The 27487-nt window shown below is 37.1% G+C and overlaps 2 protein-coding genes across 2 annotated transcripts; one reads left to right on the plus strand and one right to left on the minus strand.

Annotated features, from left to right (window-relative positions):
* Positions 1-2735: 2735 nt before the first annotated feature.
* On the minus strand, positions 2736-14196 carry LOC116305173 (beta-mannosidase). The gene is made up of 22 exons (XM_031715030.2): positions 13808-14196; positions 12890-13203; positions 12627-12661; positions 12294-12364; positions 11955-12196; positions 10735-10846; positions 10396-10464; positions 9726-9867; positions 9212-9305; positions 8776-8855; positions 8638-8686; positions 8352-8493; positions 8034-8213; positions 7455-7552; positions 4851-4919; positions 4606-4640; positions 4468-4528; positions 4215-4316; positions 3992-4093; positions 3626-3808; positions 3407-3553; positions 2736-3247 (listed from the first exon to the last, which is right to left on the minus strand). Exons 1-22 carry the CDS (start codon positions 14076-14078, stop codon positions 3158-3160), a joined length of 2688 nt encoding a protein of 895 aa, XP_031570890.1. The 5' UTR covers positions 14079-14196; the 3' UTR covers positions 2736-3157.
* On the plus strand, positions 14073-22610 carry LOC116305172 (telomerase reverse transcriptase). Its single transcript, XM_031715029.2, has 8 exons — positions 14073-14219; positions 14619-16601; positions 16702-17652; positions 18279-18420; positions 18771-19133; positions 20064-20133; positions 21036-21175; positions 21835-22610. The coding sequence occupies exons 2-8, from the start codon at positions 14736-14738 to the stop codon at positions 22167-22169; spliced, it is 3867 nt and encodes a 1288-aa protein (XP_031570889.2). The 5' UTR covers positions 14073-14219; positions 14619-14735; the 3' UTR covers positions 22170-22610.
* The last annotated feature ends 4877 nt before the right edge of the window (positions 22611-27487 follow it).

Below are 27487 nucleotides of genomic sequence, written 5' to 3' on the forward strand. Positions count from 1 at the left end.
TACTATGTATTAGATAATTTTCTTAATTCATTTTCACGTATCAGCATACATTGATGAATGTATGCTGATATGGCTCTTTGTAGAGACGCTGATTTTGAATTGATTAAGAACATAAAACGACTGTCAGCGCTCATATTGTTGAAATTAATGCTGGTGTTTTTTTCTATGAACTCTCTTAAGTCGTTTCTATGAGAGTTATATAGTGGACACCAAACTAGAAAATGTTTTTCGTTTTCTACTCCCGACTTACACACTGGGCAAATCCTTTCATCGTAAATGAGATAAGGCCTCTTATACCTCCCCGTTTCTACTTCAAGCTTATGGTTACTAATTCTTAATTTTGTAAGCGCCACTCTGTGCTTAATATTGGTGACTTGACTTAAATATTCTTCAAAGTTATAATCCGTTTTGAACTGACGAAAGACTCTGAGTTTATTTTTATGTCTGTCGTCTTTCCTTTCATCATTGTGGAGATTACTCCATAAAATTTGCCTCTCAATGTCATATATTCTTTGGGTTATTATTTTTCCATATTCATACCATCTTGGAGAAAGTTCATTTTGTTTCATCCAAATTATCCCCAATCCGAGTTGTTCTAAAGTAGTTTTAATTTTTATGCTCCAAAAGGCTTTTTTAGTTTCATTTTTAATATCTTGGTAGACTTCGGCTGAAAGTTTTTTTGGGTGTAGTTCCGACTTTATAATTTTATGCCAGAATTTAAAGCTTCTACTGCATGCTTTGCATTTTAGCGGAAACCTTCCTAACTCAGCTCTGCATGCAAGGTTACTAGCATTCTTTGTCACCTTGAGGAGCATTTTGCAAAATTTCAAATGAACAAGTTCCATGGGCTCTTGGTCTTTGGTGCTTAATGTTTCGATACCCCATATCTCACTTGCGTATAGAAGTATTGGTGTAACAAGCGAGTCAAACAGTTTTATAGTTAATTTGATATTGGATGTGAAAAATTCACCCATTTGTTTTTTCATCTGAAATAGTGCCTTTAATGCAGCTTTTTTTAATTCTTGTTTTGCAAACGTAAAGTTTCCAAAGGTTGTAAAATTTAATCCTAAATATTTATATGATTTAACGTTTTCTAGTTTAGATTTGTTCAAATAGAATTGGAAGTTATTCATTGTCTTCCCTGTATTATTGAAAACCATCACTTTTGTCTTTGTTATATTAACTGTTAAGCCTGATTGTTCACAAAATGCCTCTAGCTTGTCGAGATATTTCTGAAGCCCTTTAGCAGATTTAGAGAACAGAACCAGGTCATCTGCATATAAAAGAGTACTAATCGGTTTGCCATTCAACATTACATCATTGTTGTTACACGAATTTAATGAGTCAGGCAGATCGTGAAGATATAAATTAAATAACGTAGGGCTCAGCATACAGCCTTGTTTAACACCCATATAACGGGAAAATGTCGGAGAAATGTGTCCATTTACTTTGATTGCTGATTGATCAGTGGAGTACATCGATTGTATCACTCTTAGAAAATTTCCACTTATACCAACATTTTCAAGTTTTGCCATTAATTTTTTCCTTGGGATGCAGTCAAACGCTTTTTGAAAATCTACGAAGCAGGAAAAAAGGAAATTATTTTTCTTCCGTGGCTTACTTTTAACATATTTATCGATTACGGATTTCAGAATAAAAATACTATCTGTTGTTCCGTGCTTTTTTCTAAACCCACCCTGTTCCTGTTTAATTATATTATTCGTAGTTAGGTAATCATAGAGCCGTTTGTTAAGTATTGCCGTAAAAACTTTGCCAATTGCAGAAAGGAGTGTTATTCCACGGTAATTTTCAGCTTTCGTTGGATCGTCCTTTTTATGCAATGGAACAATATATCCTAGATTCCATGAAGAGGGAAACTTTCCGTTGTCTAGGATTTTATTGAAAATTACCGTTAGGTGTCCTTTTAGTGCTTCCTTTCCCGTTATCAATAGCTCATTTGGAATATTATCAGGGCCGGGAGCTTTATGTTTCTTTAGGTTACTTAGAACTTCATATACTTCTTGATCTGTAATGGAAAAATCTAATTCCCCTTGACTTTGCGACTGTTCTAAGGTCTCCGTAGTATTTACTGCAGATGTCTGGGAGCTATTAAGCGTCTTGAAGTGATTAAATAAGTCCTTTTCGTTTGCTCGACAGGAGTTTGCATTTTTTGCTTTGCCTACATTAAAAAGTTGTTTCAACGGGTACGTGCCGCCCTATAGGGTATGGTTTTTCTGCTTTTGGGTCTGGGGTAGGGTATCATTTTTTGACATTTTGTCTGGGATAGGGTGTCATTTTATTCTGGGATAGGGTTAACGATTTGGTCGTTTTTGTCTGGCGAATAGGCTACGCTTTCTACCGACACAAAAACAATAAAAACGTTAGTAAATATTGATTGCAATCGCTTGTAAGACCGTATTTTCCGGCTTTTAGTCTGGGATAGGGTGTACAATTCTTAGTTTTAGTTTGGGGTAGGGTATGTAAAATCAAAATTTTAGGTCTGGGATAGGGTCAGGGTTTTGAGGTCCTGGCGGCACACCCCTACCCAAGTTGGGGTGGTAGTACCCCCCCCCCCGGGGGTGGGTGGGTGTCCGTAGAAACACATATACATTTTTTTAGCACACTTGCAAACTATGTTTTCACTTCAGAGGTGCTGGATACCGACGGGGTAATCTCACCCCTTCCTCTAAATCAGTTCCCGTAAGGTTATCCCTTGGAAAGCCTACTCTGCTAGCTACTACTCTTTAGTGTAATCATTCCTTACTTTATTTTATCAAATGTTCCTATTACAGTTTGTACATTACTCTTCTCGATAAGAGGACATATCCGTGTCACCGTAATAAATTGCTTATTATTATTTATTTATAATTATATTTTTGAGGGGATTACTGAAACGCTGAAATGGCCGGATTTTTAAAAATGCTATAGGGAATGTGGCTAGTTTGCAGCTTGGAGACAACATTTCATTGTTTTGTTTCTTGTCTTTCATTTAAAATTCTAAAAATATTGACTCCTTTTTCTGCTTTAAAAGTCTTTTTAATTCTTGTGAAGGTAGTATTCAAGGCTTCATGAAACACATGCACTGAACGAGAGGAGATGCCTTTTAGTTCTTTTTATTTTTTTTTGACTATCCCGTCGCGGTACCAATGTGATGTCTTCAGTATAAGGAAGTATCGTAAAGTGATGTAACTTTGATAGAATCTTTGAATAACTTTATTGTTGCTTCTTCCCAGGGATAAAATACAACCTAGCAGAAAGAAGAAGCAGAAAAAAATAAGATAAAGTAAACAGACAAAAAAGATTAGGTATTTTCTATGATAAACGTGCAGTAATACACTGGATTGCGACTGGCTTACGAGTGTTCCAACCATACAATTTATTTACGGTTTTCCTTTTATTTACTCACAGTTTTCGCGTTCCTTGTTTGCAAAAACCCATTTTCCGAGAATCGGCCTTTAAGTGCTCCTGAAGAAAGCCATACAAAAGGTGTTGGAAACTTGGCAAAGACGTCGAAAACTATCTCACTCTTTGAAGCTTGTTTTACATTCGTTACCTAAACAAGAAAACCTTGAATGAATTAGAAGGTTTGAAAACAAAGAAATAAAATCCCACAAACATTTCAAACCTTGAGTTTTGGATTTTGTAACCCAATTGCTTTTGATAGACTTGCAAGATAAAATATATTAATTGGCCCCAACGTTTTATGCGTGCTTTCGTCTTCCAGTGTCAAGGTTAAGAAGCATTCCTCTCGACTTGGACACGAGCTCTCCTTCAACATCGTTGTAACTGGCGTAGATAATACCAACAACTAAAAACGATATAAAAAAATAGTTTTATATAGTTGTTTCAGTGAAAGTTTAAAAGGGTGTCGTACTTGGAAGCGAAAATTTATTTTTTTGAACACTGAAAGACTCAATTTGTTACTGGTTTAGATGGGAAGCCATTTTAGAGTTTTTATACGCTACGATTTGTCCGAGTGGATTTTACTTACCGAATTCTGTGGTTTAACTGAAAAATTTTTTTTTCTTTGATGAACAATCTTAAAGGAACTCCACTTTTGCACTGAGATTGTCAAGACACCATTTTCTATGGGCTATGAAACGAAAGAAGAGATTCAATATTTTAATATATTTGTATACATTCGACTTATGAACATCGTTTTCGCATAGTTAAATGGCTTCCTTTGGCAAATGAAATACTGTTATTGAACTTACTTTTTGAAGGTCGGATACGACAAAGAAACGTAGTGACTGGTTTTGTTCGTAAACAGAAGATATTACTGGACTGAAAAAGTCTTTAGCAAAATAGTGTAGAACCTAAAAAAATATATATATCAATAAATAGAAGAATGTATATACGACCGATCTCGACAACCCCATCTGACTACAGTACAAGGGAAACAAAAACTTTAAGAAGTAAAAATAGTCACTAATGCTACTAAAGCCTTTTTTTTCTTCTATCGATTACCTTCCATTTTCCTCCGTACTCCAAAGACGACCAGGAGGGTGATTGCCAAATGCTGTTAAGTCTACAAGAAGAAGGGAAGGTTGAAAACCCAAAACTGAAAAGAACGCACTAGTTATATGATCAGACAAAGTTACTTACTGCCAGTAAATTGCTCCCATGGTTCTTCCTTGACCCTTGCAAAAAACATAAATAAATGAATTGAAAAATGAAATGAAATTTTAAAAAAATTTAAAGCAAAGATAATGATATATTATAATATCTTACATGCATGATAATAATATTACAATAACGATGATACATTGATAAGCGGTGACACAGGATGATGATCATGTTGTTGGTGTTGAGGATGATGATGATAAGATTAGAGAGAGAAGTTTCATTACCTTGATAAGTTGGCTTTGTAATCGTCTGTAGTGCTCAGATTCTGCTTTTATACACATTGCTTGAGCAACCTAAGACACAAACGAGAGGTGAAGAATGCGGCTGAACCACCCAGGATTGCATTTTGGGGCTGTGGACGCGTCACTTCGACTAAGTTAAATATGCCAAAACGTGTGTTTTCTTTTTTTAAATAGTAAAGAAATGGCCCAGAAACATAAACCAAACATTTTAGTGGCTTCAACGTCACTCAAAGAGATAATTTATTCATCCCATAAGAATTTTGAACAAACTTGTGAGCTTCAAGTCAAAAGTGCCAAAATGGGTGTTTTCTTTCTCTAAATAGTAAAAAAAAAAAAAATGGTCCAGAAAATTAGAATTTAGTTTTCTAAAACAAGTTATCTATGAACTGGAGAAGTAAATTACGGATTTGTTAGAGAAAAAAATTTATTTATCTGAAGTGAGGTCTTGAAACATTTTAGAGGCTTCAACGTCACTCAAAGAGATAATTTATTCATCCCATAAGAATTTTGAACTGACTTTGTGAGCTTCAAGTCAAAAGTGCCAAAATGGGTGTTTTCTTTCTCTAAATAGTAAAGAAATGGCCCAGAAAATTAGAATTTAGTTTTCTAAAACAAGCTATCTATGAACTGGAGAAGTAAATTACGGATTTCCTAGAGAAAAAAATCTATTTATCTGAAGTGAGGTCTTGAAACATTTTAGAGGCTTCAACGTCACTCACAGAGATAATTTATTCATCCCATAAGAATTTTGAACTGACTTTGTGAGTTTCAAGTCAAAAGTGCCAAAACGGGTGTTTTCTTTCTCTAGATAGTAAAGAAATGGCCCAGAAAATTAGAATTTAGTTTTCTAAAACAAGTTATCTATGAACTGGAGAAGTAAATTACGGATTTGTTAGAGAAAAATATCTATTTATCTGAAGTGAGGTCTTAAAACATTTTAGAGGCTTCAACGTCACTCAAAGAGATAATTTATTCATCCCATAAGAATTTTGAACTGACTTTGTGAGTTTCAATTCAAAAGTGCCAAGACATGTGTTTTCTTTCTCTAAATAGTAAAATAATGGCCTAAAAAAATTAGGATTTAGTTTTCTAAAACAAGTTTTCTATGAACTGGAGAAGTAAATTACGGATTTGTTAGAGAAAAAAATCTATTTATCTGAAGTGAGGTCTTGAAACATTTTAGAGGCTTCAACGTCACTCACAGAGATAATTTATTCATCCCATAAGAATTTTGAACTGTCTTTGTGAGTTTCAAGTCAAAAGTGCCAAAATGGGTGTTTTCTTTCTCTAAATAGTAAAGAAATGGCGCAGAAAATTAGAATTTAGTTTTCTAAAACAAGCTATCTATGAACTGGAGAAGTAAATTACGGATTTCCTAGAGAAAAAAGTCTATTTATCTGAAGTGAGGTCTTGAAACATTTTAGAGGCTTCAACGTCACTCACAGAGATAATTTATTCATCCCATATGAATTTTGAACTGACTTTGCGAGCTTCAAGTCAAAAGTGCAGAAATGGATGTTTTCTTTCTCTAAATAGTAAAGAAACTGCCGAGAAAATTAGAATTTAGTTTTCTAAAACAATTGATCAATTAACTGGAGAAGTAAATTACGGATTTCTTCTAGAAAAAAATCTATTATATCTGAAGTGAGGTCTTGAAACATTTTAGAGGCTTCAACGTCACTCACAGAGATAATTTATTCTTCCCATAAGAATTTTGAACTGACTTTGTGAGCTTCAAGTCAAAAGTGCCAAAATGGGTGTTTTCTTTCTCTAGATAGTAAAGAAATGGCGCAGAAAATTAGAATTTAGTTTTCTAAAACAAGTTATCTATGAACTGGAGAAGTAAATTACGGATTTCCTAGAGAAAAAAGTCTATTTATCTGAAGTGAGGTCTTGAAACATTTTAGAGGCTTCAACGTCACTCACAGAAATAATTTATTCATGCCATATGAATTTTGAACTGACTTTGCGAGCTTCAAGTCAAAAGTGCAGAAATGGATGTTTTCTTTCTCTAAATAGTAAAGAAACTGCCGAGAAAATTAGAATTTAGTTTTCTAAAACAATTGATCAATTAACTGGAGAAGTAAATTACGGATTTGTTAGAGAAAAATATCTATTTATCTGAAGTGAGGTCTTGAAACATTTTAGAGGCTTCAACGTCACTCAAAGAGATAATTTATTCATCCCATAAGAATTTTGAACTGACTTTGTGAGCTTCAAGTCAAGAGTGCCAAAATGGGTGTTTTCATTCTCTAAATAGTAAAGAAATGGCGCAGAAAATTAGAATTTAGTTTTCTAAAACAAGTTATCTATGAACTGGAGAAGTAAATTACGGATTTGTTAGAGAAAAAAATCTATTTATCTGAAGTGAGGTCTTGAAACATTTTAGAGGCTTCAACGTCACTCACAGAGATAATTTATTTATGCTATAAGAATTTTGAACTGACTTTGTGAGCTTCAAGTCAAAAGAGCCAAAACGGGTGTTTTCTTTCTCTAGATAGTAAAGAAATGGCTCAAAAAACTGGAATTTTGTTTACTTTCTGAGAGGAAAAAAAAAAAAAATTCACACATCCAGTTCTTCTTTACCTGTGTAAGAAACAAAGTATTCATAAATTCTTTAGTTTTGTTGGAGAATGAAGGTATCTTGAAGTGTCGTTTAATCTGGTCCATCATCTCTTTGTTTCCTGAAAGCAAACCAAAAATTCAGAATTTTTTTTTGCCATTTTTCCCTTTGGGACGAAATGATTTGAAAGCGTCTAATAGTGTACTCAAAATTATATATCAGTCTTTCTTTGTATCGTTTGTTGCTGTACTCTTTTTGGCTGATATCCTAGTATCCGGTTTTGCCTTTGCTTGAATGCTTCGTTTTCATGTTTATTATTTCGTCTTCCATCCTCCCCACTAATTTTCTTCATTACTTTCGCGTTTTTTCCCCTCGTTCTACGCAATCTACAATCGATCTGCACTTTCCACATTTATCGTTCTCTTTTCCTTTCTTTCGACATATGATTTTCCCCACTCTGCATATCGTATCGAAGGGCTTTTTTCGTTTATACTTTTTCTCAACCTATCACTCTTCACGGCTTTGCAATTTACACTTCCCTCCTTCCTCCTCATTTTCCCTTATTTCATTTTCCCACCCCCCCCATTTCCCATCCCACATACCATTTGCATGATGTTGTCTATGCAGCATGAAAGGACTGTTATATTCCCAATCTTCCTCGGTAGAAACAGCCGAGAGAGTCTCGAAAGAAGGATAGGACTGGAAACCATATTCCGAGGCGAACCGAGGATTTGGGTGACCACTGACATTCCAACAGTCCATGTAGTACTTATAGAAATGTACTGTAAAACATGAATAAAGGACTGAATGAAGGCTTGTTTAGAATTGCGCAAAAGTATAGTAAAGATTATGCGCATTATCATGCGAAATTTTCCTTGCTCGAGAAAATAAATGTGCGAGATTTGTGTGATGTGACATACCATCGCCCCAATCAGGGCTATTGGGTAACTTAGATACCCAGCCTTCTTTCTTGGTTTCTAGTCCATTTGAAGGCGAGGAAACAATAAAAGGACGAGTCTTGTCCTCTGCTTGGACTGTTGTGCGAATGGTCTCAACGTACAACTGCGATTAAAAACATATATATGTCCATCTATTTAAAGATATTGGGAATCATAATAAATAATAAAAAATGAAAGATTTTTCTTCTGTGAGAAGAGGGATGTTATGTGTAGAGGTGATGTAAACTGTTTAGCGAGCAGTACTGACCTTAATGTAGTCCTCCACGTACAGGCTTTTGTTCGGATTAGTTTGATACCTTTAAAACAGAAGATCTTTCAAACTACATAAAATCGAAAGCGCACACAAATTAAACGTTCGCGGTTCATAGCAAGATGATATACGCACCAGTTCTCGGCCAGGGCGATCTCGTTCTCGTTGTTACCGCTCCACACGAAGATTGAAGGATGGTGATTCAACCTCTCAATCTATGGCGGTAAAAGATGGACGTCAATGGAGTTACATTGATGTCGCTACACTGCCGCGTAGAATAACTTGGATATAGTGTTGTTACTTACTTAATAGGCATGCACGTTTATATATGTATTTTTGCCTGATTCATCACTCTCTCTATATGTTCTATTTAAGAAATAGAAAACGAACGCGCGTGCTGTGTGCAGTTATAAAGCACACGGGGGTTGTTAGAAAAAGAGAGAAATGTTAGGAAAAGCACAATGCATAGCGAAGTGACGCAACTTAAAGTGCGCACGTGCTGTGTGCTCTCATATGGCACGCACTCCCAAGCAACCAGATCGCAAGATTTATAACAGTTATTTTTTAATACCTGAAATACCACCTCCTCCTTGACGTTCAACAGGAATTCCTTATTTGTGGGGTACATAGAACACGCGAACATGAACTCTTCCCAAACCAGTAACCTATAAATAACGTGAAAGAAAGCTACTAAATGACTCGACAGGATGCAAACAACGTTGACAATAGCCAACGATTGATGCTATACTACTGCGGTTTACAGAAAACATTTCGCGCAAGAAAAAAGGAATTAAAGTGTCTTTAAGAAAAGTAAGGAGGGAGGGAAGGAATGGAGGAAGGAAGGAAGGAAGAGAGAAAGGGAGGACAGAGGAAACGAGGGTAAGAAGAAAAAAAGGAACGAATGATCGAAGGAAAAGAGGGAACGAACGAAGAACGAAAGAAGGAGGAAAGTGCGGATGGAAGGACGGACGGACGGACAGAAGGATGGACGGAAGGAAGGATGGACAGACGGAAGGAAGGAAGGAATACTTCTGGTACGGAAGATAAAAATCTTTACTTGCGGAAGAGGCATTGCCATAACTCACCCAAGCTCATCAGCAATCGAGTAAAACACATCATGCTGATAAATCCCTCCACCCCAGTTCCTGATAACATTCATATTCGCATCTGCCGCAGATTGCAGTAAATTTCTTAAAACAGATGCATTGACGCGATCCTCAAATGAATCTATAACAGAAATTTTAAATTCAAAATTATACAATACATTTATATTCGCATGGTGGAAAAAATCCTTTGTAATAAAGTTGTAAGAAAGGCAGGACCATTTAATAAGGGGGGCTCGATTCTGTGTTGCGACCCAAGTTGCAAGAGTGTATACGCGGTGCAACGGAGACTCACGCAATCGTTGCCAAAAGGAAAAACAAATTCCACTTTTTGCAACGATTACTGCAACTTGTCTCGCAACATTTCTTCAAATTGCGCTGTAGGTTACACGCTGCAATGCTCCATGCAACTTCTGTCACAGCGCCGATGCGAAACAAGCTGCAGAGAAAATTGATTAGTGTAATCGCGCCTTAACTCTTGCAAGTGAAACTTGTGCCATGAGAGAAGTTCACTCAAAAGTTTCATCATATAATAAAACGCCCCTCGTGGAAATTGCTTTGCAATGCGGTTAGGCACACGTAAAGTCACGCCCAAAGTTTTCGCGATGTACGTAACAGGGCGTAGACCACCCCATTGTTACTAAAAACAAACCTGCTGGAATCCAGTTTGCTCCTTTCAAAAAGATGGGAAGTCTGTTGATTTCGAAGTGGAATCCAAGACCTAAGGAAGAGAGAAAATGAAGTCCCTATCACTTAAATGCACCACACTGTCAATACAAAGGGTTTTTTTTGATCCCAAGGAGTCTTCACAAAGGATCGGTTGAATGAAGAGTCAAAATGACTCTTTTGAAGGTGTTGTTTTGGGGTCAAAAATGAGTCCTTTGGAGGGATCAAATGAATTCCTTTGTTTCCACAATGCACAGTTCCAGAAACAAATTATTAAATGATTCTACTTCTTTAATTTCATTCCATCACGAGGTTTTAAAATCACCTTGAGCTCCTTTGATCAGTGGTTGAACAAGCCTGACTTCTCTGAAACCAGTTTTGGTTGTGAACGATGAATGTTCCTGAGAGCCATCAGAGTCCTCTCCCTCAAAAACAAACTGTAGAACGAGAAACCTTACTTAAAATACCCCACTCTTCTGCTTTTGCTGTTAGGGCTAGTTCCATTCACAATAATAATAATAATAAACTTTATTACTGTGTCATGTCGTTCTAGCTTATTTAAATAAACTAATTGGGGACACCTATCTAGAACCCTATAAAACCAATAAAAATCTTATCCCATGTTTCCAACCCTTAAAACAACCCCTATATGATATTTACAATTATCTAATTTACGGTAATATCCCACCCCTCCGACTAAATATACCCATTATTCTTACACTTTTGTGTAAACTACAAGCTAAATCCTTAATGTCTTAACAATGTCTGATTGCTGATTAAATTTGATGCACAAGAAAAGTGTCAAAGGTTTTTGTTATGAGCCTCTGGAAAGAAAGATGAGAAATTATCGTGTATGTTTTGTAATTGATAAATTAATGTGATTTTTCAAATGTCATGATATCAAATGCATCAAGTGCATGCTAACTTCATGTTGCGAAGCATAGTGATCAGTGTGCTGCATGCCAATGCACTTAGACTAGGGTAAGTGCATGCTAACTTTATGCTGCGAACCATAGTGATCAGTGCACTGCATGCCAATGTATCAAGATTGGGTAAGTGCATGCTAACTTCATGCTGCGAAGCATAGTGATCAGTGCGCTGCATGCCAATGCACTTAGACTGGGTAAGTGCACGCTAACTTCATGCTGCGAAGCATAGTGATCAGTGCGCTACATGTCAATGCACTTAGACTGGGTAAGTTCATGCTAACTTCATGCTGAGAAGCATAGTGATCAGTGCGCTAGCATGCCAATGTATCAAGATTGGGTAAGCGCATGCTAACTTCATGCTGTGAAGCATAGTGATCAGTGCGCTAGCATACCAATGTATCAAGATTGGGTAAGTGCATGCTAACTTCATTCTAAAAGGGCATAGTGATCAGTGCACTGCATGCCAATGCACCCCGTCTTACTTCGCCAGCCTAGCATAGTAGATCTAGGGCTTCTTCTTGGTTCTCTTTTGTGCTTTGAGGGTTTTTTCCTAGGTTTTCCAGGTTTTCCAGTCTTCCTCCCTCTGAGCAACCAATCCCTGCTTTCATCAACTCACCTTCGTAGTATACAAAGCCTGGTCTCCATATCCTCTTGGCCACCAGGTCTTCACTTGAGCTGTTGAAAATTCAAATCTTCCAACATGGATGTTTTGATTTCCAGCATCTTTTAGATCAACTTTAAGTGTTTTTGTGAAGGGGATTTCTGGAATACTGACAAAAATGTTTCCCTTGACGTTTTGTTGAGCTGCATCAAGTGTCACTGTCAAGTCTAGTTCCCAAGGACTGCTAGGATCTGAGCCTTGTATATACAAAATACAAATTTTTGAATTAATATAAAATTATCAAGAACTGCAAATTCTTCCTACACATTCAAGAAAGGGATTTTTTCAAGTTACCTTTCCTCTGTGTCGATACCTTGACATTCCTTATAACTGCAGTGTCATAGGCTTGTACACTGATGTTTTTCCTGTTGACACCAGTTAGTCAAATATAAATTTACATACGTGCAATAACATATACATGAAACACTTATATACCCCCTCCCATTTTTTACTCCCCTGGGGCTGCCGCTGGAACCCACTGACTGCATAAGAGCACCTTGATCCATGCGAAAGAGTGGGAAGGGGAGAAGGAATCAGAGAGTGATTGACTCATTGTGCAAAGCACATTAGTGAATTTTGGTGGGTATTCTGGCACTAAAAGAGCATCAGGGCAACCACTGTCCTTACCATATTCCTTGAGGTGCAAATGCTGGTCCCCAGTCCTAAAAGAGACAAAAAATTTAAATCAATAGTCCCTTTTCTCATTCTGTAAATACCACTGTATATCATAACTCAAACACAGGTTTAGCGTCACTTAAGAGCAAATCATTCATGAAATCCCATGGACTTTTAATGGTCAACTGATTCTGCTCTCTACTGATTGGTTATTGTTAACATCATTACTGGTAACTACATCGTAACCGGTAAAACCAGTGATTTTGAAACCTTACCCAACTGAATGAACTTTGCTCTTTTCTGATAAAATTTCTGTGGCATTCTCCACGCTGAACAGGAACAGAACAATTTGGCGGCACATCATATCCATATTCTTGACTCTTTCTTTTAGCATACTGAATAGCTGACGTAAATCTGACTTGAATGGTGTTTGTTCCTGCTTTGATAGCATTCTTGACGTCAAATATGTATCTCAAAAACATGTTGTCAGAATGGCCGACAACTTGGTCATTTATGGAAACTGTTGACACTGTATCTAAGCCATCGCATACAAGGATGATTTTACTTCGTGAAATGATACTCTTGTTAACTACAAAGGAAAGAATTAGGAAGATATATAAAACCATAGGTAGCCCAACAGACTAAAAAATATTACATGAAGCCCAAGTGACAAAAATATCACAGGCTGCCACAGGAACCCCAAAAAATACAAATTTATATATGTTATTGTTCATCATCATCATCATCATCATTATCAACATCACCAGAATAATTTAATCAAGTCCCATCTAAATATAGGACAAAGCAATGGTGTTATTTAAGCTATGAAATAGCCCAAAATTTAATTGACGATCAATATAGCATATTTTGGTATGGTGTATACTGTCACACTTAGGAAATGACAACATCCATTGAACCAATCACATTGCAGATCATTATTAATCTAGATACTGAAAATTCTCTGACACGGCACCATTATGACAATATAAAGGCAGGTCTATGACCTATCTTTTTACAGCTGTATCAATGTTATATTATATCATTACAGATATACTAGTAAGCAAAACGAAAAATAACGATTGGGCTACCTGTGGTGCACCAAACATCATGAGCCTAAAAACAAGCTTTCAACGCGTCCTAATAAAACAAAACATATTTTCTAAGATGAATTGAATCAAAACTATCTTTCTTACCTTCAAATGTCCTAGTATAAGTCCAGTTATCGTAGGCAATCCATCGATATTTGACGTCATTAAACCGGAAGTAAGGGTCTTCAATGGTACCGTTCTCAAACAAAGCCATATGAACCGACCCTGGGACATTACCATACAAAGAAACACTCTTATTGGCATTATTAGCTGTCCATCTGCCTCCAAGGCTTATGCTTTCACTAAAAACCCGGCTAAAAGATACAAAAATTAGGAATATTTGAAGAGATAATGAAACGCGTCGTGCTTCCGCCATGTTTTACCGCCTTTTAGTGCTCTCCGCTGACCTGGAATTAAAATCAAGTTAGTTGTTAAGTTTGTATTTTAAAGTTGTTTGTTGTCTGTGGTTTAAGGATGTTTTAGCGTGGTTTTATACGATGTGGTTGGCAAATTCAAGGTATTTGTTTTAGATATTTGTTTTATTTTCGTATTACCTGCTCTTTGTTTGACTAACGACTAGTATTTCCCACAAAACCCTTTGAATTTGTTTATTAATTGTTGGTGCACGATGCTTATCACCCACGTACAAATACATGTTGGATGTTAAATATAACTTTATAAATTGATATTTCAGATAAATTATATATATATTTTTCTTTATTTAATTTAATATGATCTTTTTCCATGGCAGTAATTGTCATTCTCTAGAGTATCATTTCTTTGTTTAATGGGTGCACATGAAAAGACAAATGAATATGTATAAGACTCAAATAAACAAAAATTATTATTATTATTCTCAAACAAAAAAAAATTCTCACAAGCTGAAAGGGTCTTTTGCTCTATATTTAAATTTAAGGGATGGAAGAAAAACTTCACAACATGGACAAAGGAGAAAGGAAAAATGAAGTGAAAGCAAAGAACTGTACCTATTTTTTTATTAATCAAGTATTTTTTTCCTTCAATGACATAAAACATGAAGCCACGGGAACTCTTTGCCACCTTTTACCCAAAACAGCGTACTCTACTTGATTATTTATCTGCCGTCAAAGACAGACTTCATTGTCCCAATGACCCAAAAGCCTATAACGACATGCTGAAACAGACTATTGTATGTTACCATGACATTGAAGTAGACTTGCGTTGTTTTACTCCAAGTGTCAGAGAGGGTTGTCACATGAGGGACGTGCTGCAGAGAGTAATAGAAATTTCATGTCATTCGTTAATTGGAAGTGCAGGAAATATTGTTTCGATTGGATACCAGTTAGTGAGGGATAGGAACAATAGTACAGGGTGTGCATCATCTACGGCGACTGTCGTCAACAAATATCCTAATTCTGCTGTTGATTTTCTTTCGTCAAAGTGTTGGCAGGCACTTCACAAGCGCATAGGGGATGATCTTATGATTCATTTGTTGAAGGACGTGAGCTTGTTTGTGATGGTCAAGAATCAATGTTACATGCAGGTAGCCGGGTACCCTATGTACAACCTAGAATGCATACGGCATGGGGAACAAGAAGATGAGTTATCCTCAACCACGCAAGAAATGCCAGATGATGCGAACATGCCCAAGGAAACTATACAAGATAGGATGTTGCAAGAAGCTGTCTTTCCATCACTACCAGTAAGACAGGATAAACCCTTGGAACAAGATTTTAGACAAAATATGGTACTTGCTGAACAAATGGATTCACAGGAACCAGTGGCACACCAAACCATACCTGGTGAAGAAGAACCTGAACTAGAAAAAATGGATTGTGAAACTGAAATATCTGAGTTATTAATGGTAGAACAACATAGTTTTGTGCAAGAAGACAATAGACAAGGGCAGGAACCCCAAGAAACAGCATTTTCAAGACAAAGAACGCAAGAGACACCTTTGCAGGTGGAATTTTCTGGCACTGCTGAAGAAATTCCTCAAAATATTGTCGTACAAGGGACGAATTCCATTGCTGGGCATCTTTTAATGCAACAGCAAAAAACATTGGAGTTTTGTGGAGTGAACGACCAGTTAAAGGAACCAAGGTGCAACAAGAAGGTGAAAAAGATGAAGAGAAAGAAGCCAAGCTGCTTTGAAGAACCCTTCGCAAAGAAACCAAGATATTTAAATTCTGAAAAACCCAAAAATGGTAAACGTAAGGACACTTCTTCAAATTTGTGTTCAAAGATTTTCACACTTTACTTTCCTCAACCCGCTTTGATGTATTCTACAAATCTCGGAAACAGATTTCCAAAATGTCACATTCTGTCTTCCACTACAGCAAGCAAACGAGGAGCAACCAAGTTGATTGAGGATATCTTCATCGAAAGGGAATTCGTTTTGCACAACAAAACAAAACAAGTCAAAGTTGTTGCCAAGAAAAATGGGGTCAGAAGGGAAGGCGAAAAGAAGAAGAAAAACCTGCGTTTACCGAAACGATTTGTGAAAATAAAAGGATTGTTTGACAGAATGCTAAAACGACACAAAAAATGCCGCTTCAATGCGCTTTTGAAACATCATTGCAAAGGTATGGTTGACCTATCCGAGGAAAAGGAAAAACAGGCTGAAAAGCCGATTGGAATTCAGGAAAAACTGGTTCAAGTTGAGAAAAAACAAGCTGGATTTCAGGAAAAACGAGTAACGATCCAGGAAAAAGTTGTGGGAATTTTGCAAATTCGACCAAGTCAGGATGAAAGGAAAGGAAGAGAGGAGGATAAAAACCAGAGTAAAGATGGAAAAATTCAGGAGAATCACGAGAAGAAATCTAATTTAGAAAATAAAAGTGTTCCAGGAAGAAAAGTGTCGGAATCAAAGCAGGAAAAGTACGATCGAGCTGTACAGAACTTTATTCCACGTTTTCAGGTAAATTTTCTTTTAGATTTGTAAATTTTTTTTGCATTCTTAAACAAACGAAAGTCTGACTAAAACTAAAAATGCTTTTTATTTTTTATTTTTATTTAAGGTTGTTCGTTTTGTGGTTGCAGTTTGTAACCGTGTCATTCCCAAGGAGCTCTGGGGTTCGCCTCAAAACAAGAAAGCCTTTTACAACAATCTAAAAAGCTTGATCAATCTAAACAAGGGAGAAAAGTACTCATTAGGTCAGATGGTCAATGGAATCAAGATAAGAGAATGCAAGTGGTTAAGATGCGATGCAGGTAGAGACAAAGGCATCCCGTTGAGTGAGTCCGAGAAGCAACGAGAAGTGCTGTACAAGTGGGTTTGGTGGTTGGTCAGACGCTACATCATGGTAATCCTCAAGAGCTTTTTCTACATAACCGAAAATGCTGGCCAAACTAGAGAAATTTATTTCTATCGTAAACCAGTGTGGAAGATCATCAACGATTTTGGAGTGGCTTCCATGAAGAGTGAACTATTGAAACCACTTTCCAAAGATGAGGCAACAGAAATCTTAAGTTCAAATTCGTCACTTGGATATTCTTATATGCGATTTCTACCCAAAGCGCAGAATGTTCGACCTATTATCAATATGAAGCACCAACATTCTAGCAACGCTAATAATAAAATCCAGGCGTCGATCAACTCCAGATTAAGGAACCTGTTCGAAATCATCAAATTTGAGAAAAGTAGGGAGCCACCTCGCTCAGAGTCGACGGTGTTTGGAAACGATGGTGTGTATCAAGCTCTGAGAGCGTTTCATTTGAAGAGGAAAGGACGCCACGACGAGAGGAGCTTGTACATGGTACATGTGGACATCAATAAGTGTTTTGATAGCATTCCATTGCATAAGTTGTATGGTATCATGGAAGGAGTGTTTGAAGAGGAAGAGTACATCGTGCGTAGATTTGTGGCGATTAAAAGTGTGAACAACATGGCGAGGAAGGTGTTTAGCAAGAAAGTTGATGGTGGAGAAGATTGCAGATCTTTTAAGCAGTTTCTTGAAGATATGATTCAGGTAATATAGAAGCAGCAGCAGCAACAATAGTAACTGCAGTAGCAGCAGAAGCAACAACAACAACAACAACGATAGTAACAACCACAGCAAGCAACCACAGTAGCAACAACAGCAGCAACCACAGCAGCAACCACAGTAGCAACAACAGCAGCAACAACAGCAGCAACAACAGCAGCAACAACAGCAGCAACAACAACAGCAACCACAGTAGCAACAACAGCAGCAACAACAGTAGCAACAACAGCAGCAACAACAGCAGCAACAACAGCAGCAACAACAGCAGCAACAACAGCAATAGCAACATCAACAACAACAGCAGCAGCAGCAGCAACAACAGCAGCAACCACAGTAGCAACAACAGCAGCAACCACAGTAGCAACAACAGCAGCAACAACAGTAGCAACAACAGCAGCAACAACAGCAACAGCAACAACAACAACAGCAACAGCAACAACAGCAGCAACAACAGCAACAACAGCAGCAACAACAGCAGCAACAACAGCAGCAACAACAGCAGCAACAACAGCAGCAGCAGCAACAACAGCAGCAACAGCAACAAAAGCAGCAGCAGCAATGACAGTTGCAGCAGCAACAGCGATTAGATAAGGGATTTCTGTTCGTTCCAGGAAAATAATCTCAACAACGTGATCTTTGTCGATCAAGTTTATTACAACTGTGAAGATAGAGAGAACATCCTTGCTCTGCTGAGAAGACATCTCTTCGATAACATCGTCAAGATTGGCAGTAAATTCTACAAGCAAGTTCAAGGTTAGTTTTATCCTATAAATCGATATCATGCAGTATTACATTGGGGGTGGAGGATTTAAGAGTGGTGTAGGCGTTGTGCACTCGCCTCTTGCCTTTCACTCTTCCACATTCTTTTTAGTTTAGTTTTTCAATTTTCGTCATAGGCCTTAGATGATTTTTTCCATTTTTTGAAAAAATGCCATAGGCATTTTCTGAGTTCGATAAACAGGACGCATTGTTTTCTAGCTTGGGTACAAACATTTTTTGTCCATCATGCCTTATATGGTGTTGTTTGTACCGAACCTAGACCACAATGCACCATGTTCGCTATCTCAGAAAAGGACTGTGACGTAATATCTCTATCATTCAAGGAATTGCGCAAGGCTCCATTCTTTCAACATACCTCTGCAGCTATTTCTACTCCCACATGGAAAAGCGCTACCTGCAACAAGTTATACAAGACGAATTGTCCCTCTTGATGCGTTGGGTGGATGACTTTTTATTCCTATCGCCCAACCGAGCCCTCGCGGACACATTTCTGCGCACCATGCATGCTGGGATACCTGACTATGGCTGCCAAATCACCTCCAGGAAGACACTGGCTAACTATGAGACGACAGATAGTGATGGGATCCCAGTGCGTTGCGTCGGTCGAGACGAGCCTTTCCCTTGGTGTGGCTTTCTCATTCACCCGGATTCTTTGGAAACCAAACTGGACTTCTCAAGATACGAAGGTTCGTGAACACTCTTGTTGTTGTCATTTGATGAAGTTTAATGGAAAATTGGAATGCATGTCGTAAAGAATTGTGGGAAAGTCGACAAAAGTCCATTTCCTAAGATCAACTTTTGTTGCCGAGTTTTATATCGAGCGGGAGGACTGGGGAGACTGGAAAACTGTTGACCAGGCTGCATAAAAATATATTATACTTGTATAATACAATTGAGAACAACAAAGTGTAGCCAGATTTAGACCGAATGAACAAAAATGACTGTGAAATATAAATATACATTGGATCTGTCCAGTTTCGACCCAGTCCTTCCACGTAACAATATGAAACTCGACAACTTAAAGTGCATCCATTACTCTCTGATGGCATCCGCGATTTCCCCGCCAATTCCTAACACATGCGCAGTACATTTCCCCCAGGTCTTTTGAATCCTTCATAACACCCCAAGCCGCTTATAGTCAGCAAATTAGACAAATTAAATATTCTTTATTCCTTCCCGCAAAAAGCAGGCGTGACCTCGTTTTCGTCGTTTTTTTTTTTTTTTTTTTTGCATTTCACTTTACATTTGGCAAACCTCACCAAGGACAAGTATTCTTTTATTTCTCTACCATTTTGAGAATTTGTTTTGATCCTTTTTCACTAATTCTGCTTGTCAACTGACGTTTAGCGTTTGCCGTAAACGAGTAACGAGGAGCCGAACAGGAACTTAAGTATTGGCCGTAATTTCATTATTGAAAATAGCAAACTAACCACTAAGACATAACAGTCTCTTTTTCTTAGTTCCCGCGTTCACTTAACATCGTTAACGTTATTATTCTGTGTGTCGGTGAGGATATGATGAAAGAGAAGCGATAGTTCACACAGATTAGTTTATTATTCGCTATTCCTTTTAGTAATATTGAATGTATGGATGGTGTTTTCAACTTCTCTCGATAGACAAACACAGGAATACCGTGTTGAGAAATCTCCATTATCATCCTGGTCGCAGTCTCCTTGAAAAGCTAAGGTAAAAAACGGCATTTCTTTGGATTTTATAATTTTTAAATTTTAATATACCCATCCCTATTAATGTTTGGCGAAAAATTAAGTCGTTCGTGATACCTTTGTATATGCCGCTGTATAAGATATAAATAGGTTATTTTTGCTATGAACACAGCAGGCGAAATAGACCTATTTACCTTTGGCGTAATGTTTTCCTATATTAGAAAACTCATTAATAATTCATGAAGAAAACACAATAGAAATCATGACCATGAAGGTGATTTTATATCTGATAAAGATTCGTCTTCATTTGCATAAACTTTAACTTGGATTTTCTCTATCAAACTTGGTTCATTTCGTAAAAAAATCGGTACACAATGAGAACAAACATCATAAGTTTTCTAAGCCGTTCAATAATCTCGCAGATCGTGTTTTATCGGGTCTAAAACCACTCGGCTGCGCCTCGTGTTTTATACCCGATAAAACACTCCTGCTCGTTTATTAAACATTACTTAGACCACGTGTCATTCTCTTCAGAATAAGATTCTTTGTTTGATTCCAATTAAATTTCAATGGATGACTAGCCATTCTGCGAAAATGTCACTGTTCAATTCCGTTTTATATTTTATTATTTTATTATTATTATATATTTATTATTAAATTCCAATTGGAATTCGGGAGATGAAGAGCCTTTTTGTGGAAATTGTAACAGTTAGATTCCATTTCGTAATGAATGTGAGTAATGAAGTAAGAAGACGGCAGGCGGAAGTCTAGGGACGGTAGGCAGTGTAGGTACTGTGAGTTCGTCTATTTCGTTTTTGTTCTTTTTTTTCTTTCTTTTCTTTCTTTCTTTCTTCTTTGCTTCTTCTTATCTCATTTTCTTTTCTTTCTTTCTTTATGGGTCAAGCGTCTGTTTGATTTATTCAGGTATAGTCTTTTAAACAAGAGCCATCCTCTTCTCCTGGACACTGAAATTAACAGCCGCTCCACCGTCTGGTCCAACATTTTCGAGGCATTCTTTTGGTCTGCATGCAAGTTTTACAACTATTGTCGTGGCTTCCCTAAGGGTGAGTTCCTAACGACTGGGGTTCCTGTGTACGGGATAGGCTGGGGAGGGACAAGTTTATTGTTTAGTAGCTGCCCTGTTGGTTGAATTGAAGCGATGGACGAATGAATAAATGAATGGGTGGGTGGGTGGACGAGCAACAAACGAACCAGTAAAAGAATGCAAAGAATGGATAAACGAATGAAAGAATGAACAGAAACTTGAATGGACGCCAAAAATATATATATATATATATGAATGGGAGTGAAGGAACAAGCGAACGAATGAAGAAAGAAAGGAAGAAAGAAAGGAAAAAAAGGAAATACGTGCGCGACTGATAGGTTTTAAGTTAACTACGACCACCCACCCGCCTAAGAACTCATCTCAAAATCATTAGACTTGCGGTTCAGTTGTCGTACTATCATACTATCATGCAGTCGGGGACAAGCTTATTTGCTTTTCAGTCGTTACATTTCACACGACTATAAAACAATAGCCATTACTGCATTGGCCATGCTGACTATCCCTTTCCGGTCCAAGTTAACAGAAGGAAATAGAAGGAAATAGAAAAAAGCTGGGGAAAATCCTTTGTTTAAATCTATGAACCTGAATCTATACCCCGATGGCTAAGTTTGGTACGAAATCTCAATCTATTTCTCCATATTTTGAATACTTTTTTAGGTCGAAAAATTGAAGAGAACCCTTCGCTTTGCATGCGAGTGATCCTCGCATTACCTCTGTTCTTTTGTGCTCAAGCCGAGCTGAAGTTTAAAAAGCTGTCGCTGAAAGAACTAAAGAAACCATCGAGACGACACGTCTTTGGAGTCAGTAAAAACGAGGTAGAGTGGCTTTGCTTACAGGCATATATTAAGTACCTAAAGAAGAAACCATCTTTTAAGATTGTGGTCAAGGCTCTCAGAAAACGCATTCCAAAAGTCCTAGTGAAAAATCCTGTCATGGCACCAAATTTCTTCAGCTGTCATCTTCCCATGCCTAGAGGGCACGTCTCAAGCTGATTTCCTCCGAGTATCAGTTCAGTGCTTTGAACAATTTAGTCACGTTTAGTTTTCAAAAATTCATTCCGTTAGTCGTAGTTTAGCTTCATTCCATTTTTAGAAGTAAAAATGGCAGCCATGTTGGACGATGTTCAATATTTAAGTGGGTCATAATCACTACTAAGGGAATAAAAGTGGCAGCCATGTTGGATATTGTTCACTATAGGTGGTTTGTAATCATTCCTAAGAGAATAAATGTGGCAGCCATGTTGGATGATGTTCACTATAGGTGGTTTGTAATCATTCCTAAGGGAATAAAAGTGGCAGCCATGTTGGATGATGTTCACTATAGGTGGTTTGTAATCATTCCTAAGGGAATAAAAATTGGCAGCCATGTTGGATGATGTTCACTATAGGTGGTTTGTAATCATTCATAAGGGAATAAAAGTGGCAGCCATGTTGGATGATGCTCAGTTATTTTTTTCCCATATACGACTGCTACCACAAAGTGCTACTATCTTTTCAACCACTTCCAATCAATCACAAAAAAAAAGTGAGTTCATCGAGTTGGTCAGCTATTTTGGTGTCTCAAAAACCCACGCTATTGATTTGTGGTTCCACGATAAACAAGGCCGATTAAAAATTATATTTACGTTTGACAACTATGTACCTCCTCAGAACTTTCTCAGTTTATTTTCCCAGATGAATCAACGCAGACAAGAGCTACAAACTTTTCTTGTCTTCAAATTAGACTAATCTTCGATAAACACTCTGTTTTTTTAAATCAATCTTTATTGAGTGTGTGTTTGTGTTCTTTCATTGACCAAAAAAATTGCATTAACAAAACAATTGACAGGCTTTTCTGATGATAAATTCTTATTGTCCTATGTTTAGAAAATAAATATCAACGAAAATGAATCCGTTTGACCACGTTTTCATTCATTAAGTAATACTTCTTTTCCATATTTCTTTCTTCCTTTCTTTTCCTTTCGTTTGAGAAATAATTGAGTCACTGATGAACATTCACTCCATAATTTATTGGTATGAATTTTTCTTTTTCAAGTATTTCAATTTTTTGGTACGACCAAACAGCTAAGTATGTGCCATTTCATGTTGGTCTATTTTCAAGGGTTTTCTATGTAGTTCATTGACCTCCAAGCCTTTTTGCTACAGTTAATCGAAGCGCTTTTAATTTCCGATCACTATCTCTACCGCAAATGTCCCGAGCACATGAAAAAACACAATCGCATCGGATATAAATAGCCTGCCTCTATTCTTCAATCTTCACTCACAAACAAGTCACCACCTGTCCTAGATAGCTACCAAGATCACCTTACTCATATTCACCTATAAATAAACTCATCCTGAAAAAAACCCGATGAATCGTATTAAGAGTGAGAGTGGCTTTCACGTTCGGTGGGTTAAGACCAACATTTCATGAAATCCTATTAACTAATTTTCTAAGTTGAGTCGCGTTTGTTTACCTATCCTTTTATGTTCTTGCTTGTCTCAATTCAAGGCTAAATAAATACATTAGGCATACCATCGTTTACTTGTCTTGGTTTGTCTATCAAAATGACAAGAAATTCGACATTTGTTTGATCTATAATTCTGTGAAGCCATTTTGTTCATACTATTTCACTCTATTAAAGTCAAGCCCTATTTAAGACAATGCTTCTCTGTTCAGTTCTTAAATTTCATGTTTTGTCTTCCTCTCTTACCGGATATAAACCGAGTTTATTATCTGTACTGATTCTCTCTATGAATATATTGAAATATATATAGCCATACGAAAAGTGCGTTTAAATAAGGTGTTTGCCCTTGCCTTTGTAAAGTGGCTTTAGCAGATTCTTCGCTTATTCTCGTAGCTACGACAAAACTCAATAGATTCTAAAATCTCAGCGTAGGAATCAGAATATTTTTCATTCAGGTGTATCAAGCATCTTCTAGTTTTATCCCTTTTTTAAAGTAAAATTAATAATGAGATTTTCAGATTACGTAACTTCATTTTGTATACACCTAATTCAAAAAACGTTGACACCGCCAAAGGTGATAGGCGATAGGTCATTCCTACATGGAAATGGCTTTCTTTGAATACAAAGAACATCTAATCAGTCTCAAGACGAAGGTCCATACTCTTGACAAGAAGAAGAAGAAGAAACATAAATCATTCCAGCTATTCTTGGATCTTGGTATTATATATCCTATCGCTTTTCGCCTATCGCCTATTGCCTATCGCCTTTGGCGATGACGACGTTTTTTGAATTAGGTGTATTACGTAACTTCCATAACTCCTTTACCCTGGGTGCCAGAGGCCGTTTATGACTTGGGGGCGAGACCTTCTTGTGGGAGAGTTGAATAAATAAAACATTTTAACGGTAGAGAAAACTAAACCCTCAAAACAAAGTGAAGATTTTATAGCTAACATCCTGAATAGTGGCGTTTTATTGCAGCTGTGTCAGTAGCCTTTTGAAAAAAAGTAGTGGAAAATTAGCAATTATTAGTTTATAGCTGGAAAGAGCATAGCAAAATCAGTAAAACTCGCGATTTCGAACTTACTTCCTTCGTAATTATTCTTTTGACCAATGAATTTTTAACTATGAGAAAAAAGCTCATAACTTTTCACTGCATTCTGCAGTTGCAAAATGGCTTCCTTGCACAACAATAAATAAAGGTGATTAGAGTTGATCTTCCAGTTAAAGATTTTCGATATAAAAAAGCATATTTTAAGTAATATCTTTAAGAAAGGTAATCAATAATGAACGTCACTGGAGTCTCTTCCTAAAGACTTCTTTCCTCGGCTAAAGTATAAAATATTTTGAGAGTATGTGGACCGCGTGGCACTAATGAAATAGTAGAAGATAATATAGGTAAGTTGTAGTGCTTGGGAACGAGGTTATTCCGGGCGAAAGCCCTTGGAATTAAATTCGGAAATTAATTTTTCCGAATTTAATTCCAAGGGCTTTCGCCCGGAATAACCTCGTTCCCAAGCACTACAATTTACCTATATTATCTTCTACTATAAAATATTTTGGCTTTTTTTTGTATGAACTAATGAAAAATATCAGAGTTTCATACTCCGGCTTAGCGGCTCGCACAATTTCAACTAATTAAATCAATAATTTAGTATAATTTTATAATTGACTTACAGAGTTTCGAGCGCTGTGATTGGTCGAGCGACCACTTATTATATTCCCATAAATTGCGTCAGTGGAGAGCGCAAATAACTAGTTAAAATCTCCATACGTTGATCAATCAGTCAAAACATAGAAATGTATATCAAGCGGAACTCAATTAAAACTTCATCACAGCGCTTAGAGCCGACTTGTATAGGCGCTATATAAATCATATTATTATATTATATTATAATTTCAACCACTCAAGATGACTCATTATACTTATAATACACAGCTTATTGTCAAGCGAGTTGGGAGTTTTTGTGCCGATAGTTCAATTTTCTTGCTTCTCGTAATTCTGCTAACCTCAGTCGGAAACCCTATCACGAAGACAGCACGAGAGACCTCGGTTTGGGTGTAAAGCTTTCTCATTTCAGACCACGTGTCATTTTGTTGAGAGATTTTCTCATGTGCAATTAGCCGTTAAAACAAAAAAATGATACTCTATAGAATGACACGTGGTATGAAATGGGAAAACATTACGCTCAAGGTAAAGAGGTCTATTCAGAGAAACTGAATGACATCATCAAACTCAAGTGTTTTTGTAATTTCCCCCAACTTATCAGAGTCGTAAAAAATCTTAAAGAAAAAGTTTGTGTCACGAAATGAGACATCTGGTACAGTTATCGAATGGAAACCGATTCTGGAACGCCAAGGAAAATACTCAATATCCTCGTAGTAAAAATCTCGAAAACAATTTCCTTCACAAGAGTATACCCAGTTACACCTTGCGGACCAGATTACCGCAAAATGAAGTAGGTAACCCAGTTGCCTTCGTAAAGCTTCGTTTTGAAATAGCTTTGATTGAAGTTTTGCGTGGACGTTTTTAGGCGAAAATAAGCTTACTTCTGTTCTATTTTATCAGTAACTATTTGTTAATTCAAAGCTTATAAAATTATTCAATATAACGATTTTGTTTTATAAATGATTTCTCATTTTCTCGCGCTTCCCCTTCCCCCAAAAGCAAGGTCCCTTGGGGGGTAGGGAAGGGTAGAAGCGAACGACTGTGGCACGAATGAAGTAGAGTTTGGTATTTGAAGGAGAAAAAAAGCTAAAGGTTGATAGAAGGTTATATATTGCATTCATCTTTAAGAAGCCATAAAAATGTCCTTTCTCTATAAATACAATATGATATAAACACTTTGGAATTCGTAGAAGATTTGAAGTAGCGGAAACTACAGCAGCTGCTTGCAGATCGGATTCTCTCTTTTCTTAGTTGACACCTCAATGTTTCTGAATACGCATGGTCCATGTCGGCCTTATCATCCTCCATTCGCTCTGATGACTCAATTGAATCCCAAAGTACTAGCTTTGCGTCATAGTCGGCACTATAGACTTGGTCTAAGCCGACCTCTCTAAGACTCACAAACAAAGCAAGTGAAAAAAGTGAGCTTCGAAGTCGCTTGTGATCCTGATTGGGCTGCCTGTGCTTTATTCAGAGCGCGTAAATACGATTTGGAAAAGTCTACATTTATTATTTCATATGCAAATACGCAGTGATGGATAGCGCCAAATATGACAAGCCACGTCTATGCCAAGAAATATCATTATAAATAGTATCTTGGAGAGCTATTCATGTAATTTGTTTTTAAGATAATCGAGACGCTGTTTTTCCGATATCGTGTTGGGACGCTCTCTTTCTCTTCGTTTTTTTGGAGATTTGCCATAAAAAATCATCAAGTTTAGAATAAATGCGCGCGCATCCGGATAAACATGTGTATTACCGCTGCCACGGTGTCACGTACTTGCGAGGCGGCTCACAAAAAATCCGGGTGTTTCCATTAAAAAAATATTGATACAATGCTTTCTTTCTCGTGACATGCATGCACAACATGGAATATCGATCCCACTTGACACTCGTATTTTCTAAGTAAATGCGATTACCTGACGATGGTTCGTGAATACACACGGCACGCCTGAAAAGCAGGTTAACTGAGTCGTTAACCGTGGATAAATAAAGTTCATTCATTCACAAATTTTGTATTACAATTATATATTTTTGTCATATTATATTTCGTTTGCCAATGAATAAATATATGCATATATGCATAATACAGTTCATATTCCCAGTGTATTTCATAAATTTTGGGGAGTTACCACTTTACTATCGCTGCTCATCTAACATACGTGTATTCATGTTACTAATAGAGTACAAACACTAAA

Source organism: Actinia tenebrosa, unplaced genomic scaffold, assembly GCF_029948245.1.
Source record: "Actinia tenebrosa isolate PJP-AT-01 unplaced genomic scaffold, QUT_ActTen_1.0 PGA_scaffold0__85_contigs__length_37466705, whole genome shotgun sequence".
Taxonomy (NCBI): Eukaryota; Metazoa; Cnidaria; class Anthozoa; order Actiniaria; family Actiniidae; genus Actinia; species Actinia tenebrosa.

Coding starts and splice junctions, on each gene's coding strand:
- LOC116305173 (XM_031715030.2), bottom strand. CDS start 14,078: ATGGCGGAAGCACGACGCGTTTCATTATCTCTTCAAATATTCCTAATT. Junction 10,465..10,734: donor ACTGATCAAAGGAGCTCAAG/GTGATTTTAAAA, acceptor TCTCTTCCTTAG/GTCTTGGATTCCACTTCGAA. Junction 8,214..8,351: donor TAGCCCTGATTGGGGCGATG/GTATGTCACATC, acceptor CATGTTTTACAG/TACATTTCTATAAGTACTAC.
- LOC116305172 (XM_031715029.2), top strand. CDS start 14,736: ATGAAGCCACGGGAACTCTTTGCCACCTTTTACCCAAAACAGCGTACT. Junction 19,134..20,063: donor GGACTTCTCAAGATACGAAG/GTTCGTGAACAC, acceptor TTCTCTCGATAG/ACAAACACAGGAATACCGTG. Junction 21,176..21,834: donor TTGTCGTGGCTTCCCTAAGG/GTGAGTTCCTAA, acceptor ATACTTTTTTAG/GTCGAAAAATTGAAGAGAAC.